A 16817-nucleotide genomic window follows, 5' to 3' on the forward strand; every position below is an offset into this window, starting at 1 on the left:
CACACACAAACACACACACGTTGTTGAGATATAGAGTACACATATCCCTGTCAGCTTCTCCATGTCAAGAAAGACAGACAACTCTTGCCCAACAACAATCTCAAGAAACAAAATATTAATAAAAATAACTAAAAGAAATAAAGAGAAAGAGGTGAGGTGCCAAAAAACGGAGCTAAAAAAATATCATAAATAAAGCATGGAGGCATTACGAAGACGCTAGAGTGGGGGGAAAATAATAAGAAAAACAGGCAGGAGAGACCTCGAGGCTGAATGGCATCATTTCTCTGCAACAGACTACTGATGTCATTTACTCTGCATCAATATTTCATAGCCTAGATGGAAGGAGAAGAGGGGAGTGGAGGGTGGAGTTGTATGACAGATACAAAAAGGGCTTTGAAAAAGTCATAAAGATGGACCTAGAGCGTTAGGAGAGATTAAACCAGATCCAGAAACAAAGAATGAAATAGGAGCTGTGAGAATCGAGCTGAAAGAAACGGAGGGGAGGAGCAATCACTTTTTTCACTTCCGCCACGGGGCTGTAATTCGGAAGTCACAGGAGAAAAAATGTATACATTTGTTTGTCCATATTCCTTTGTGGTCACTCCACCAAAAACACTTACACGCTGCTGAGTGTTAAGAATAACTCCTGATGACAGGGGGGAACAAGGCTACAAGCTTACTGCACTGTAAATGCATATGTACCATGTGCTACAGGGGTTTATTGCTAATTAGCTAACTGCAAGACTAATAACTAACATTTCCACACTTCCAAAAAATTCACTGTGCCATCTGCCCAGTGTACCATATGCCCTAGCACTGACCCTACAGTATGCTCCTCATGGGTACATTTACCAAATAACAGTACTTTAACTTACAACCAGCTGTGGCAAATGAGGGCCATTGAAAACTTGTATTAATAAAGGATACAATATTATTATTTCTATTTCATCCCAAGAAACAAAAGGTTTCTATCGAGTGGGCTCTTGATTGAGTAACTACTCTGGGATAAAAAGGTTCCAGTGCATGCAGGGGATAAACGTGCTGAAATGGAGCCTTATGAACTTATTAATGCAGCTTTCATGTTAACTATTATAGGAGATAGATTTGTTCATCAAGTGCTTAATATAAAATATTTAATGAAGCTGTTGTGTCTTTCTTATCAGAAACAAGTGCAAGACTGCACTAGAGTCCGATGCAACCAAAAGTGTAACATTTTAATGTTTTTTAAATCCCATTTTATTTATTATTTTTAGTGTTTTATTGAGTTTTTTTCCCATTAAATTTTTAATATTGGATTATGTCCCTACATTGTAGTCTGGAACAAGGTATTTTTGGTGGAAAATACAAAAATCTTTTCAATATAAATTTAAAGTTGAAATACTATCTTTTAATTCGAGACGAAATAAGAGCCTGAATAACAGACTCCAAGTCCTTACAACAGAGGAAGGAATTTAGTTTGCAATATTTCTGAGATGAAAAAGTTGCATTTGACAACAGAACCAATTTTCATTAATTTCATTTGTTTGTCAAAGGTGAAACCTAGATATCTGACAAAAGGGCAGAGGCTAAAGTTCCCAAAAATATTAGATTCAGCCTGAAAAACATATTTTGTAATATTTTATATATGCAAACTCATTTTATAAATCAATCACATAATTCTTTGAGACCTACAGCACTTTTGATATAATAGGATAAATAAATAGGAAACCCCCATTTCTGTTTCTTGTGGTAAATTCACATTAATATAGGTCTTTCAAATTTCAAATCACATGAAGCCCCCATGTAATATTAGTACTGTGTGAATAGGGCTTTATTTTGCTAGGGGTGCCAAGAAACCATCTACAGGACTATTGGATGTCCCTGGACCTCCACTGTCCTGTACCTACTAATAAGCCTTCATGTGACCTAATATGACCTTTAATATAGCCCATCAAGACTATCAATGTGTTTGTAAGCAGACTGAGTGCAAATGTGCTGTGACATTGCCTCAAAACCAGACAAACCATATAATGAGCAGCACTTCTACTGTAAATGTGTGAAACTAGTACATTTCGTTTTGATTTATCTTTTTCATTGCTACAAATGAAAAAAATGTGTTCCATTATTCAGTTCCTCTGGTTTATTAAAGTCTCCGTGGTCTTTTGCTGCAAAAGAACACAAGCACTGTGGCGTCATAGTGTGAAATACACACCTGAGGGTTCACATTTTACGCCACCAAATGAAAAAACACTCCCAGCGCGCATCCTGTTACTAATTTTGTACTTTTCGTTTAGTTCCTCAAGCAAGTCTGACTTTTTCTGTAACTGTGCAGCATGGATTGTGTTGAGGAACCAAAGTGCTGAAGTTTGGGCCATTTTTTTGGGGGGGTATTTTATAGCTGGGAGTATAGTATATCATAATGGGAGCAGTGCATGATTTTAGAACCCAATCTTTTAGTGCTTTTTCTTACTTATTAACACGATGAAGACTTCCCAGTGTAATTTCCCAGCTGTATACCACAGGTTTACAACACTGACCTCAGAGCGACAGATGAAGAATGATCTGACAATTGCCTATGCTTGTGAATGACTGCAAATGTGTACAGACTTCAATAATTGTCACTGACATGTGAAAATAACTGAGATCCTTAAGCGCCTCAAGTATAAATCATTAATAGTGATAATAGAAGTACACTGACACAATAATGACTGGGAATAAGATGGAAGAATAGTGTGTTTTCTTGTATTATATTTACATTCGGTGATGTTGGGAACAAATAAACATTTCCATGAAGTTTTGAGGTTAACATATAGACCTTTTATAATGTGCAACTTTGCTGGATAAATAAATGAAGGGCATCCATTGCACTGGGCACTAGCTATTTGAGATCCCTATCTTTGAATTACCTTATTATTGGTAGGTTGGTGTCCTTTAAAATATTGTCTCCCTGGAATCTATGCATTTATTGAACAATTAAACAAACAAAGGACATTAACCATTTGTGTAAAAAGACACAAATGCACATCAATTTTTGTTGATGTGTGTTCAAATTGAATGCAAAGCACATTTCCGATGCTGTGTTTATAGTGCATACATTTCAATGGGATACAGCGCCAAAGCAAAAACTTAGCCAGTGTTCGGGGAAACTACTTGGAAAATATAACTATTGAAGCTACAAGCCACTCCTGATTTGAAAAAGCAAAACTACAGCAGCACAACACTTTGTTTGCAAGTAGGAAGCTACACTACAAGCTATGTTCAGACTCACACACTGAAGCTATTTTGCATTAACAAGGAACATCTACTGTTGGGTAATCTACTATTATTATATAACTGTTAGGTGAACAAATTCATCACCATTATTTGTGGAGATATTTATAAGACTACAAAACAAGTTAATATCTGTCAGAGTAACCGGCTACTTAGTGGAACAAGACTAGTTCAAAACCCTACAGTAGTTTATGGCTGGACCATGTATTGCCAAATATGAGAGGCAGTCAATAAGTAAACCCGCTGTAAAAACGGCCTGAGAACATTATTGAGGTATAAATTGAAAGAGCAAAGGCCAATCTAGAAACTCAAACATTTGACCAACCAATGGTGTAACTTCATACTAACTCAGTACGTCAGTGACAGGCGTTTGTGTTTTAAGCTAACACTTACTTTGATCCAGCCTAATATAGTTACGCTACCAACTGTTACTGGGTAATGTAGTTGAACATGCAGCTTCTCTACATGTACCGTTGCTACTATACAACACCAAACATGGCTGGGCACAAATAGACACAAAGTTGCAGTAGGAAAGGCAAACCAAGTTAAAAATTCACTCGCACAAGTTGTTTCACCTTGAGTGAAAGATTTGGGCTTATCCCAGAGAACAGAGAAGAAATATTTGGGATCAATCAGAAAAAGAAACTCACACAAACACATGGTCTTTGTGGCGAACTAGCTAAATCCTTTACATGTGGTGCATTGGTTGCTTAGGGTAAATAAACACAGACTGAAAAAACATTCTGGCAGTCTAATTTACCCTAATAATGCAAGGTGAATTGACTTCGGTATGAACACAGCTTTATGTCATTCTTGATTGTATAGTAATCAAAACTTATGATTCTCTAATGTCTGGATAGTGGCAATAATTCAGTTGAAAGGTGTGGCAATATTGAATAGCTGTTCAACAAACATAGATTAAGACATAGATCCACTGAGTGTAATAAAGGAAGTACTAAACTGAAAGTCAATATCTTGCCTTGCATCATAACACTGGTTTAAAACAGAAATGTTCAAAAAAATAACGTGGACAACATGCTCACCGCAAAGTAACTCTTTAAGTTGGGTGGTGGCTCCTAGTGAATGGAATGACACTATAGGTGAAAAACAATATCATGATGATTTGAAAACTTAATGTGAGAAAAGCTAGATTATGAATAAATCATTGATGCTGATTAACGGACAACGACAAAATGTTTGAATTTGTCTGAATGCATGATTAGGCAATGCTTAATAGTGTTTGATTTTCAGAAATTGAGTCGGATAATTTTTCATTCAATGCTGGATGTTCTTGTATCGGGGAATCATTTTTCTCAATTCATAATCGGATACTTGTTTTATTGATTGGCATGCACCGCTGCTGGGGTGGATGTGGTTGCTTGTAATAGGACAGCAGACTACATCCTTGTTTGTGGTGATATTATCCAATACCTCCCTGGACTTCTCATGCATCATCATCTCATCTGAGCTGGTGCTGGAACGCGGTCGCTCAAATACCTGCCTATTCATAATTAAGAGATATGGGTCTCCTAGCCGGATAGTAAACAGAGCATGCACAGAGGAAATCACCCTCTAATCTCTCCCACCCCACCCCTGTAAACACATGGAATAAGACAGTTCCTTTCATCAATGACAACAAATGCGATGGAATTTTGAGTCACTCCAGGAACAAGGCCTGCCCTGTGAGGCTGTCACTGATTGGACACCTCGGGTGACACAGCTGTTGATGGACAGCACAGCATGGTTGGTTGAACTGCCTCGTCCTTGTAGACCACTTGACCACAACTCAACCACATCTTGATTTTTACGGTAAATTGACTCTAATGTTACCTGATGAAGTTTGTTTTCTTAAGGCTATCCTCAGGTTTGAGAAAGTAAAATACACGGGGTGTTCAATTACTCCTTGTTTGAACATTTTGGGTCTCCATAAGTAGTTGTCATGTTGCGTTATCTTGTGTTTTATCTAACTCTAAGGTTGGTCTTGCATACGTTTGTGATTTTATCATTGCTTTATTTGCCTACCTTTTAAACTCTGCCTTTAATACATGTAATAGGCTTCACATAATGTAATGTAATTTAATCAGTTGGTACACTCACTTCTTATTAAAAACCCAATTAAAATTGACCTAAGTATAAACTAGAAACCACATGGTAAAAAATAAGTCCTCTAATAATTACCAATTAGCAGTAGTGGTATATCAGTTGTCAAGTGTTCTCTATAACCTCAACTGACCAATAGACCAATGAAAAGAGGTTAAGCTGAATGGATCCTAGCCTTATTGAACCTAATCACATAAGCAACTAGAAGCAGTGAAAGGACAGTACAGGTTGTACAAGGAGGAGGATGTTCAACACTTTTTCGCACAATGGCGCAGACTGGCTTTGGCTGAGCCTGGTCCAGATCTCAGTCCATCGGCATTTGGGATTAGCCCTGGAATGGAATGGCAGGATGACAATTCTTTGATTGGCTGATGAACCTGTTGCCGGGTGGATTCCAGGCATATCGATAGCCATGATCGGTGGCTCTTACCACTACGGATATCCGGACTCGTTTGGGCGGCCTCCTGAGCTCAGGAGACATGGGGCTCTCCATGTTGTTGTTTTTCTTTCCGGGCAACCAGAGACAAGCACACAACGTTAACAATAACCTCATCGCAAAAACACTTTAGTGCAATGCCAATTTGACATGACCAAATTTCCCTTCAATACTGGGGGGGGGGGGGGCATTTAATTGAAAACTTATTTCTATGAAACAAGCCATTGGCAGGGCAACAGTGAACAGATTTTTCTTAAAGCCTTGCTGGATGCAAAACTGAGACAAAGTGAAAAAGTTTTAAATTGAGGCTGACTGAGATACTGTGTGTGTGTGTGTGTGTGTGTGTGTGTGTGTGTGTGTGTGTGTGTGTGTCTATTTGTGTGGGTAGTACTGAAATGTAGAGCGTGACGGAAAGAAATAGCATAGGACAGTCCCTCCAGGATTTTGCCGCCTTTTTTTGAGATTGTTGCGGCATAATATAAAAAAGGCTGGTGGATTTAAGACAAAAAAGAAAAATGTATTGAGTGGATCAAATTCTGAACATTTCTGTCAATGGCTTATTCATCTTTTTATTGTCAGTTAATTTCCTATCCTGGCCTGACACACATTCATACGTTTGATGAAGAAAATATTGGACTTTAACTTATCATTGCACTTACAATAACGAGTGTAACTGTCCTCAATTTAGGTAATCGTGTATATCTCATTTCCTCCATCCACTGTGTGTGTTTCTGTGTGTGCCCGCGTCAGTTCCAATTCCTGGAGGGACTGATACGACTGTGTGGGTGTGCACAGTGTGTAAAAGACAGGAAGAAGCAAGCCACTTTACGTGTGTGTGTGTGTGTGTGTGTGTGTGTGTGTGTGTGTGTGTGTGTGTGTGTGTGTGTGTGTGTGTATGTATGTTGGGTGTGTTGGGTGTATTGGGTGTGTTGGGTGTGTTCGTGGACAGGGCTCTCTCACCTCTAGGGCTTCTGGATCTGGACTGGCACAGAACAGGTTCTTTAAAGCAATGCTTGAATGATCATGTGGACCTGGAAGAGAGACAGAGATTCATAAATAGTGAAACGATCAGACATCATTGGTCTCCACAAAGCTTTTCTTACTGCTCCCATCTCACAAAAGCATTACAAATACAGCTGCATCATCTGCAGTAACCTATCTGAGGATGTGTACCTTCCACTATTTTGTGAAATAAAAGAAAACTCTTGGACATGTTATTGACAAAATGATTAATAGACAAAATATTCCACAAAAATACATTACAGTTTTGTTTTTATTTTTTACAATTGCTAACACCCTTTAGTCCAATTTGTAGTCACATTGTCAAAACTCTAAACACAATTAGCTCAACATCGGTCTGTTCAGGCCATACCTTTAACACAATTCATGTTGTTACCACAAAATATGCAGTCGATTCCACCTTTCTAAAATGTTAATTTTCTTGTCTTATTTACAAATGCTTGCACACAAAAAGTCAGAATTGACGACATAATGCTCAAAACCAAAGTTATCATTCTAGTAACAATTACGTACTGAGACACACTTTTAAAAGAGGTGTACTGTGTTGAGGGGGAGGGGTGTGTATGTGTATTTCTTACCGGTGGGGATCTCAGTGGCTCGCTCCACCACAGAGGGTCTCTTCAGTGCAGGTTTGAGGGGCTTCTGAGGGACTGGACGAGAAGGGCTTAAGGATGAGTCCTCAGTTGAGATCTGCACACGCGCACACACCCACACACACACACACACACACATAAGAAACAGCACTTATAACTCACAAACACCAATACAGCTTAAGAGATCAACCCCTCTTTCTCTTTTTGCAGACTCATTAGACAAATGGATGTTCTTCAGAGTGATGAACTGGAGTCAAATCAAAAGGGGGAAACAGTAGAAGAAAAAGAAACCAGCAGGAGTTTTTGTGTTGGCCTTAATGTAAAATTTCATGACTTCATTGACTGCGCCTGCTGACCTACAAAATATTTTTGCTGGGTTATGTTAATGTCTTTCTGAAGTAAGGGAACATTCTGCTTTCAGCCATAACATGTTTCATAGATCAAATGCTGTAAATCTAGAAATATATTCAGCTGTAATTCTGTGAAGTTGCTTCGTCAACTGGCGTCGGTGCTGTTGGTGAGAGCAACAACAAAGCAAACAACTAGTTGAGAGGGCACACACAGAAGGCTCTTCCGTATTTTTATCTTCATCTCATCTGATTATTAATCCAATACAAGATAGGACTTTCAAAACTGGCCAAAAATTAACTAATTTGGCCCATCGATAAAAAGGCAAACATACAACCACATGCAGAACAACTTGTATAGATATATTTATGTCAACATGAACACGCCTTTTAAAAGATCTGCATACCTACACATATCGCTCAGCATTTTAAAAAACTTTACGTAATCAAACCAAGTGGAATATGAGATATGCATGACTGAAACCATTTAAAAAGCATTAATAAAAGCAGCACATAATGAAATCAAGAAAGTTGGAAAAAGGGAGGAAAAAGACATCAAGTCAGAGAAGGGGAAAAAAATCACTCACTCACACACACAAACACACAGTACAATCTCCTTATTATTATTATTGATGGCTTAATAACAAATGTCAATACCGCTCAAAGCTATCCATCCGTGTCTCTCACACACACACACACACACACACACACACACACACACACACACACACACACACACACACACACACTTTTACTGTCCTTCTTATTCCAAACTTCTCTTTTACTGCAGATTAATGACTCTGAATCAGACCCTGTAATGTGTGTCATGCTAAAGTTAATCTTCTCTTCTGTCTTTCTCTTCCCTAAAAAATTGTTCTCAATGTTTACTGTCAAACCATAAAAGTTCAGCTAAACTAATATTTGATGTGTTAGTCTAAAAAGGAGGCTGTCACAAAGAATCCAGCTGCATAAAAAAATGTTACTCTTACAAGTTAGTGTTAGCCATGCTAGTGGGCTGTATGGCCAGCAGCCGTTTGGTCATTCGGCCACTACTGTCCTAACTAACTATTGGACGTAGTGTCTTGACATTTGGTCCAGACATTAATGTCCCCTCAGAATAAACTGTAACTTCACTCAAGTGATTCCTTTGCATTTAGTGCAATCATAAGGTCAAAATTTTAATTTGACCTTTTTGTTTATGACAAAAAATCTGCACAACTAAAATATTGCCATTAATTGAGCAAATGTTATTAAAATGACTAGACGGGAAACGATATAAAGATCCTCAGCCTCTGCAGAAGCTTTTCTTCACCTTTTGAAACAAAACGCTTAATGTTAGATTTTGAAGGCATTTCTATCTACGCCTTGGAAAATGTATCAACTTGAAGAACTGAGAAAGCTTTGAATGGCTGGAAACACTTTTGACATCTTTGTCCAGTGTGACCTCTGACCTGGAAGCGGACCTCCTGACTGGCCCGGTGGCTGATGTTCTCGCTGCTAACGTTTGACACGACTGACAGACGTTTCTTTTCCTCAAGGGCTCGTTCCCTGATGTACTCTAGTCGTCTAGGGCGGCCGAGCTGCAGGGAGAGCAGCGCCTGGAGCTGGGCTCGCTCGATGGAGCCCAACAGGATCATGGACTCTGGGGGAAAAGACAGAGAAAAGAGGTAAGAAGAAGAAGAAGAAGAATATGGAGAAGGAAGAACGTGGATGTAGAGCTATTTTGGGGAAGATGCAGGTAGAGAGAAAAATAACATATGGGAGTTAATAAGAGGAAGGAAATAGAGGAGTCCAAGGAAGATGAGAAGAGACAGTAAAACGTGTTTTTGGAGAGAAGAGTAACACTGCATGAGATTACAAACACATGTTGCGGCATTGCAGAGAGCTCAGCTGAGTTACATAACAAGAGCCCCAGAATGCAGTAGCTGTGTATTATCTAGTGTGAGTATGTGTGTGTGTGTGTGTGTGTGTGTGTGGGGGGGGGGGGGGGGGGGGGGGGGGGGGGGGGGGGGGGGGGGGGGGGGGGGGGGGGGGGGGGGTAGAAGCTTGCTTGCTTTAAGTAATTGCCTTTGTGACAGTACGTGCTGATTATGTATTTGGTTAAATGCCGCAGCTAATTGTTCCTGCACGATTGCATAATTGAGACAGCGCTGGAATACCAAATTTGCACTTCAGTGAGGTGGTGAGTTTAGTGGCATCAACAAGCTGTGCCAAGAAAAAAATGGTCAATCAATCAATCAATCAATCAATCACTTTAATGAGAATGCCACCGAGGTCGATGGGACTTGTTTTTAGTAAAGACTGGAAGGGACGCTCAATCCAACAACATCTGCAACATTGAACACAGACATCAATATTACATCAGACACAGAGATCAGCACACTGTATTCACACACGGAATACTACCGTAACACAATTATTTTTGTATTGTTGTTTTCACACTGTCTGGTAATTACTTGCAGTAATGGCCCATTGCATTGTTGCAGAACAATGCAGTACTTTCTACTACTTCCTATTGCAAAAGATTGCAGCTACAGTCTAGGAAGTAATACAGTTGGCATATCAGTTGGCAATTGTAACACTATCCAAGTTGAACTATCTAAAACCTTACAAGCTTAATAAAATGGCAGTTTCCCCCCTTGTTGATTTAGAATTTCCTTTTATGTAATTAAACAATTTGATAGGGGGCAGCACTGTGTGGCTTTGTCAGAATCATTTGTTTACATGCATATGAGGGTTAAAGGCAGTTTTTATTTATGCACTTTATTTATGCATTTATGCACTTATCTCGTGCACTGGCAACTAACCAAAAAATAAAAAAAATCTTTGCATCCCGGCTCAGAGATCAAGTTGGTCTGATGAAAAAAACCTCCTTCAATTATAGTAACGCGCCGCATTTTTTGTCAGTAACGGTAACAGCTTTATTAAGTTGGGAAGAGTAATCAATTAGATTACTCCGTACTGAAAAAATTATTTTTAACACGTTCTTCCCATTACTGGTTAACGGTAAAATCTGACAAATCCTTTAAGTTCTACTTTGGTCTCCACCAACTCTAAAGAGAATATATAATATATATATATATAATAATATATATCTGGTTGTTTAGCTCCCCTAATTTTTCCCTCTGCAGAGCATTGACATGTGTTTGTGTCTCACCAGTTGATTCCACCAGTGCCAGAGTCTTGAGGTGACCCGTCAGTAGGACATTATGTAGGTCTCTGTAGCTGCAGTTGAGTGTGATGTACCGCACGTCCCGCACCATGATGTCCTCCACACGAATATTATACTTCCTGAGAAGAGACAATGGAAAAGGGAAAAATAAATTTGAGGAGGAAGATGACAGGTAGGATGGATCCATTAAAGAATCAAGTATTTCCCTCATTAGTCATAGTCATATATGATACTGACTTTTGAAAATTGAAGGTGATGGTGATACTTTTTCTGATAAATGATGATGCTACTAAGGTTAGTGAACTACAATTCAGCTTGGTAAGTGCAGTTTTCATAAAAAAAGCCTCTCTTCTTTATAGCCAACGCTGACAACATCCTTTCTTCAGCTGACCGGTCGATTCAATAACACCATACACTGTAGACACTTCATTCAGATGTTAGTGGTGATTGGCCAAGTGTAAAGTAGGGGGAAGTGGGGGACATTGTATGAGCAGATCTTGCCTCAGCAGAATCGTACGCCCCGATACACCAGTCATAAACACTCAGCTTTCTCTTCCTGTCCGAGCTTGCCAAAACCTGCAAACATGACAGCAGCCACTCCATGGTTTTGGCTGCCAAGCCCTGCAGTCTTGCCAGGACACAGACTCAGGACACTTCAGGGCTGCTTCTTGTTGTGGTAACAACTCAATGCACAAACTGCACTGACCTCTCTTGGAATATAAAGTTAATTTGATGACCATCCACCTCCATCTCCACTTCAATTCAACAGATCACAGAGTTGTTCTAGGCCTGTATACATCAACAGAAAATGGCACTAACAGAATGCTGTGCTACAACAAAACCCAATCTACAGGTCCTAATTTGGTGCTGGAATACAACGCTTGATAATTTATTAAATGTGCCCTATTAACAGCATTAAAGGGTCAGTTCACCCAAATTACCCAAATTATAGAATAATGTTATCTGAACTGTGTGTGTAGCCTATTGATGGGGTGTATGTAATAAAAGGAGGCTTGTAATGAACCAAAGAAAATATGATCATCTCCTGTGGCTTTGCTGACACAGAGACAGAGTGGTGTTATGTAATTGTTCCCACATGTTTTAAAATGCCACTCCAATGCTGACGATGGATCAGTCAAGAGACTGGTCTGAATAAAAGGGTGGAATAGGTTTAATATGTGCTACCGGGTATGTTTAGAGAGTGGGTAAAAGCATGGGTGTATTAGAAATATATATGTGATCTGTGTGTGTGCGTGTTCATATCTGAGAAAAGCTATAGTGTTGGGAGTAACGTTTTACAAAAGTAACGCAATCACAATAATATATTCCTTTTTGCTGTAACGCGGTGAAAGTAACTCAAAAGTACTGTAATGCATTACAATTCAGAGACAGTAATATTGTAATAAAACTTATTACTCTCAAATGACAGTAACTAGTAATCTATAATGTATTACATTTTGGAAGTAAGTTGCCCAACACGGAAAAGCTATACATAAATAAAAGATAAGAAATCCAATTCTCTTCATGTCCGTGTGGGTTTATAAATATAAATGCCATGGTATGTGAAAAACATACATCAGGTGCTACATATGTGCCCCTGTGTGTGTGTGTGTGTGTGTGTGTGTGTGTAAAATGAATATGAGGGGCCATCTGTGACATTATTCACAATAACTTTACAGTCATACAAGTGAAATGCTCTCAGGCACAACACTGAAATTCTTTCATATAAGCTACTGAAATTTTATATTCTCAAACTATACTGAAACCACACACACACACACACACACACACACACACACAACTAAAACACTCTGATAAAAATTACGGAAACACGCAAACGCTATACCAAAACACTCTCATATACACTACTGAAACAAGATTTCACTTAAAATAGTGTATATGGGAACGTTTCAGAAGAGCGTTTCAGTATTGCGTGAGAGAGCGTTTCAGTTGTGTATGTGAGGTTTCAGTGTAGTATGTGAAAGTGTACTGTTTCAGTAGTGTGCATGAAAGCATTTCAGTAGAGTTTGTGAGAGCATGACACTTATTTGTGTGTGAGTTAATTGTCAATCATGTCCCAGATGAAACCTCATAGAATAACTTCCACTTTTGATTAAAAAACACATTCAGCGAGGAGGGGGCTACTCTGCCTACAGTCTCAACCAGCCCCAGCCCCCCCCCCACCGCGCTCAAGTATGCCCCAGTAATATAACACACATACACAAGCGGGCGTGCACACACACACACACACACACACAAAGTCCTGGTACTGTAAACTAGAGTGAGAGGCAGAAGGGATAAAGAAAAAGTTTGTGAAGTATGGAAGGAAAAAGGAGCTTTCTACATCGTGACTCAAGTTCACACACAACACACACTTTCACAATCATATTTAGTCCTGGGCAACTTTTAACATTTGGTAACTTTGTGTTTATGATTACGTAGAAGTTATTTGACTGTGCGTTGATGATTGATGATCAGCAAACGTTGTAATGACATACCAACAGACAGAGGATTATTTTCACATTTTCCTGATTAAATTTCTGATTAAAATCACTTGAATGTGCTTCAACCATTATTATAATATGAAGTAACAAAATTTGTATTCCTCACTTTCTTCTTTCTTGTCAAAAGCTTGCGCCTAGATTACTCACAATCCAAGGCTAACCGTTTAGTGGGGATTCAGATGCATTATCCTAGTAGCAAGTCAAGCTGCTAGCCTCAAGCAGATAAGAAGCATGCTACTGACATCTGGTAAGCTCACTTCTTAACTTTTGTACATGCAGTAGTCCCCCCAAAGACCTATAGCCAGACTATATGATGTCTATCATCGTTGGAGTTTGTCTTCAACAACGTAAGGACATTTTTAATCTCCAGACCAGAGTCCTGCATGAGTTCAGTTTAGATAACAACATACCCTGAACAAGCACCGCTCAGTACAAGAATTAGTCTGTTAACGCAAGAAATTAGTATATACCTGAGGCTACTAATGATGGCAAATTTGTTGTTTATTGTTTATTAAAAGGATCCCCATTAGCTGATGCCATAGCAGTCAGCTACTCTTCCTGGGGTCCAAACTAAACACACATCCCATTACATAACAGACATCCCATTCCAATAATACATGTAAAATCACATCAATATGCAATAGACTCATCACGGCCACATATATACACATGTGGTACACACACACACACACACACACACACACACACACACACACATTTCCCTTAAAATGTGTTTTTGTTCCATTAACCAATTAGATAATTTAAAAACCGAGCTGAAGCATGAGAATGAAGAAGCCAGCTTGGACAACAATGGTTAAAATGTTGCAATTATTAACACCATCAAACTATTAATGATCCTGAAAGGCATTGGGAGATTGCATGGCAGTTCCTGTGCTTGTGTCCACAGCGTTTCAAGTGTTTTCTGCATTATATAATTAGCCAATAGATAATTATCAACTATGCAACAACTCATTGAAACTTATACACACCAACTCAAGCAGGACAGGAGAGGTTGTGGTGGATAATAAGGAGATACCGATGAGAAGAGAGCAGCAGAGAAAGCGTGAGGGAGAAAAAGATAACAAAAAGATGGAAAGTGTGGGTCAACAGAGGTCCTGATGTAGAAAGGAAACGACTCAAGCAGCAGACAGAGACAGAACTCTTTAGGGAATGGCCACTGACAATGATGAACATATGGAGGATGAAATGAAATTTTTTCTCATTACTCCCAATTTGTGGATGATGCATCCAAACTATTATCTTCACCTAATGATTTGCCAACATCCATAACAATAATTGTTTCCAAACAATTAAATGAAAAGTGCTTCTGTGTGGTTTCACTGAGCTCAGAGGACATGAAGCAGCTGGTAATCCCCTTCAGTATTGTGTGGTTGGTATAAATTAATAATAAGTGCGAAAGCAATTAAAAGCCATGTAATGGTGAACCATTGAGCCAGGCACCTCCACCCTTGTTTGTTTTTTTGTAAAGCAAAAGCCTCAGTGATTCCAGATCTACTCTGAAAGCACAAAGGTTTGCTATTTGGAGTTCAAACCCCTACATCAAAAGCAATATTAAGACTCACTGTGCACTCAACTTTACCTACCATAAGACTAACAACATGTATACAGTAAGCCATTAGGTGACTAAATAAATTTCCACAATGAAATAAAAAAACCTTCAGAGCAAATAAACAATGGCAATAAACATTCTTTGATGATTTTCCATTAGTTTCAAAAGTTATCATGTCTTGGTCATCATACATTTTGTGAATTTACTTTTTCTCTTGTTTGCACATCCTATGAAATTTAGTTTGGCAATTATTAGCTGTACTATGTTTAATGATCAACATTTGCAGTATTAATATTGACAACCATCTAGTTTTCAATTCTGAAACATGATAAATGTGATGAAATGCTATTTGTGATGATAAGGGTGTGCTTGTGTCTCTCCGGCGTGTTTCACTGTACGTACTCATGGTGTCCCCAGCCCAGCTCTGGGAGGTAGGGCAGCTTCTTGATCCTGATGATTGAGTCATAGAGAGAGGGCTGCAGGGACTGTGCCACGGCGTTGGCCAGGATCACTGCTATCATCACCGGCAGGATGTGGGAAATCTGGCCAGTCAGCTCAAACACGATGACTGCAGTGGAAACCGTGTGGGTGACCGCACCTGACAAGGCTGCAGCACCTTTGGGTGGGGAGGAGCACAGTCAGATGAGCGAAAGAGCCAAAACACATTATGTCTCAGATTGAAAATAAATTGCATTATGATGTATTACTATTATGGAATATATGAATTGTGTCTCTCAGAGGCAGATGTAAGATCCACCACGGACATTGGAAAGATCACCAATAGGTTAATAAATGTCATACAGAATCTAACATACCTTAACTCTCCTAGAAAAGCATAAAAATCTATTAACATATCAAAATTACCATCCTAATCATGGGTTACTGTTTCATCGTCTGTATAGATTGTCATACAGTTTAGTTATGCTAGTAACAAAGAAGAGTACACATTACCAATATTTCTATAAATCTGTACAGATTTACAGAGCCAATCCCCAAAACCACACTTCAACTTCGGAAATCTATATACTCAAAGATTCTTCAAGTCGTCTTCCTTCTGTTATAAATTTTGTGGACCAGACCCAGGACTCTCATGTATCTACTCTCAGTGCAACACACCAAATTCATATATCTCTCCCCAAAATATTCCCTTATACGCCATAAGGCGAAAATCGATTTTTTGGATAGTTCAATAAAAAAGGAAACCTCAATATTTCCCCCCCCAATAAAGAGGTGTAAACAGAGCAACATAAAAGCTGCCTCACGACAGACAGAGCAGCATAGGGCAAAAGGATCCTTCACTGCTAAACAGAGCAAAATGGATTGAGTCCAATCCAATAAATGAGATTAAAAAAAAATAGTAGAGCCTGAAAGCATTACAATAATGTGAAAAGAAAGAGGAGAGCGGAAAGAAACAGATGGAAGTTGAGGGAGTCTACAATAGCTGGTTTCATTGTTCTTTCCTGTAACTTAATTAAGCCTGTGTTTGTCTGCCTATCCTCCTCGCGTAAATGCTACTGTTCCCTCTGCCCATCCTAACATTTAGTCATTAACGCAAGCACCGCTGTAAGATGAAAAAAAAGACTTGTGTAAGGCTGAGTCATCAGCCACAGTGCACCACAACATCAGCTCAGAAAAACAGCCATCACCAACCTGAAGCAGTGACATAATCAGCATGGCTGTCAACAAGTAGCACAATGGAAGGACTCACAACACTGCATCTTATTAGACACTTAACTTTATTAGGAATGAAAGTGGCGTGGTTATTTTATTTGCAATTAAATAACAATTCTTTTCTGTCACAGTCCAAAAACATCAAGATGAAGTGT

The 16817-nt window shown here is 39.0% G+C and overlaps 1 protein-coding gene across 7 annotated transcripts in view; it reads right to left on the reverse strand.

Annotated features, from left to right (window-relative positions):
* The window catches only part of LOC117941700 (chloride channel protein 2-like), a 140595-nt gene that overhangs the window by 21839 nt on the left and 101939 nt on the right, over positions 1-16817 (reverse strand). For 2 of the 7 annotated variants that reach the window (XM_034866709.1, XM_034866711.1), the window contains 7 exons: positions 15394-15607; positions 10903-11036; positions 9197-9387; positions 7384-7495; positions 6746-6816; positions 5780-5854; positions 4293-4325 (listed from right to left, as the gene is read on the reverse strand). In XM_034866709.1, the coding sequence (XP_034722600.1) occupies positions 4293-4325; positions 5780-5854; positions 6746-6816; positions 7384-7495; positions 9197-9387; positions 10903-11036; positions 15394-15607 (830 nt within the window). The remainder of the gene's footprint in view (positions 1-4292; positions 4326-5779; positions 5855-6745; positions 6817-7383; positions 7496-9196; positions 9388-10902; positions 11037-15393; positions 15608-16817) is intronic. The other 5 variants (XM_034866710.1, XM_034866713.1, XM_034866716.1 and 2 more) reach the window with 3 other exon arrangements.

The sequence above is a fragment of the Etheostoma cragini genome, chromosome 3, assembly GCF_013103735.1.
Source record: "Etheostoma cragini isolate CJK2018 chromosome 3, CSU_Ecrag_1.0, whole genome shotgun sequence".
In the NCBI taxonomy this organism is placed as follows: Eukaryota; Metazoa; Chordata; class Actinopteri; order Perciformes; family Percidae; genus Etheostoma; species Etheostoma cragini.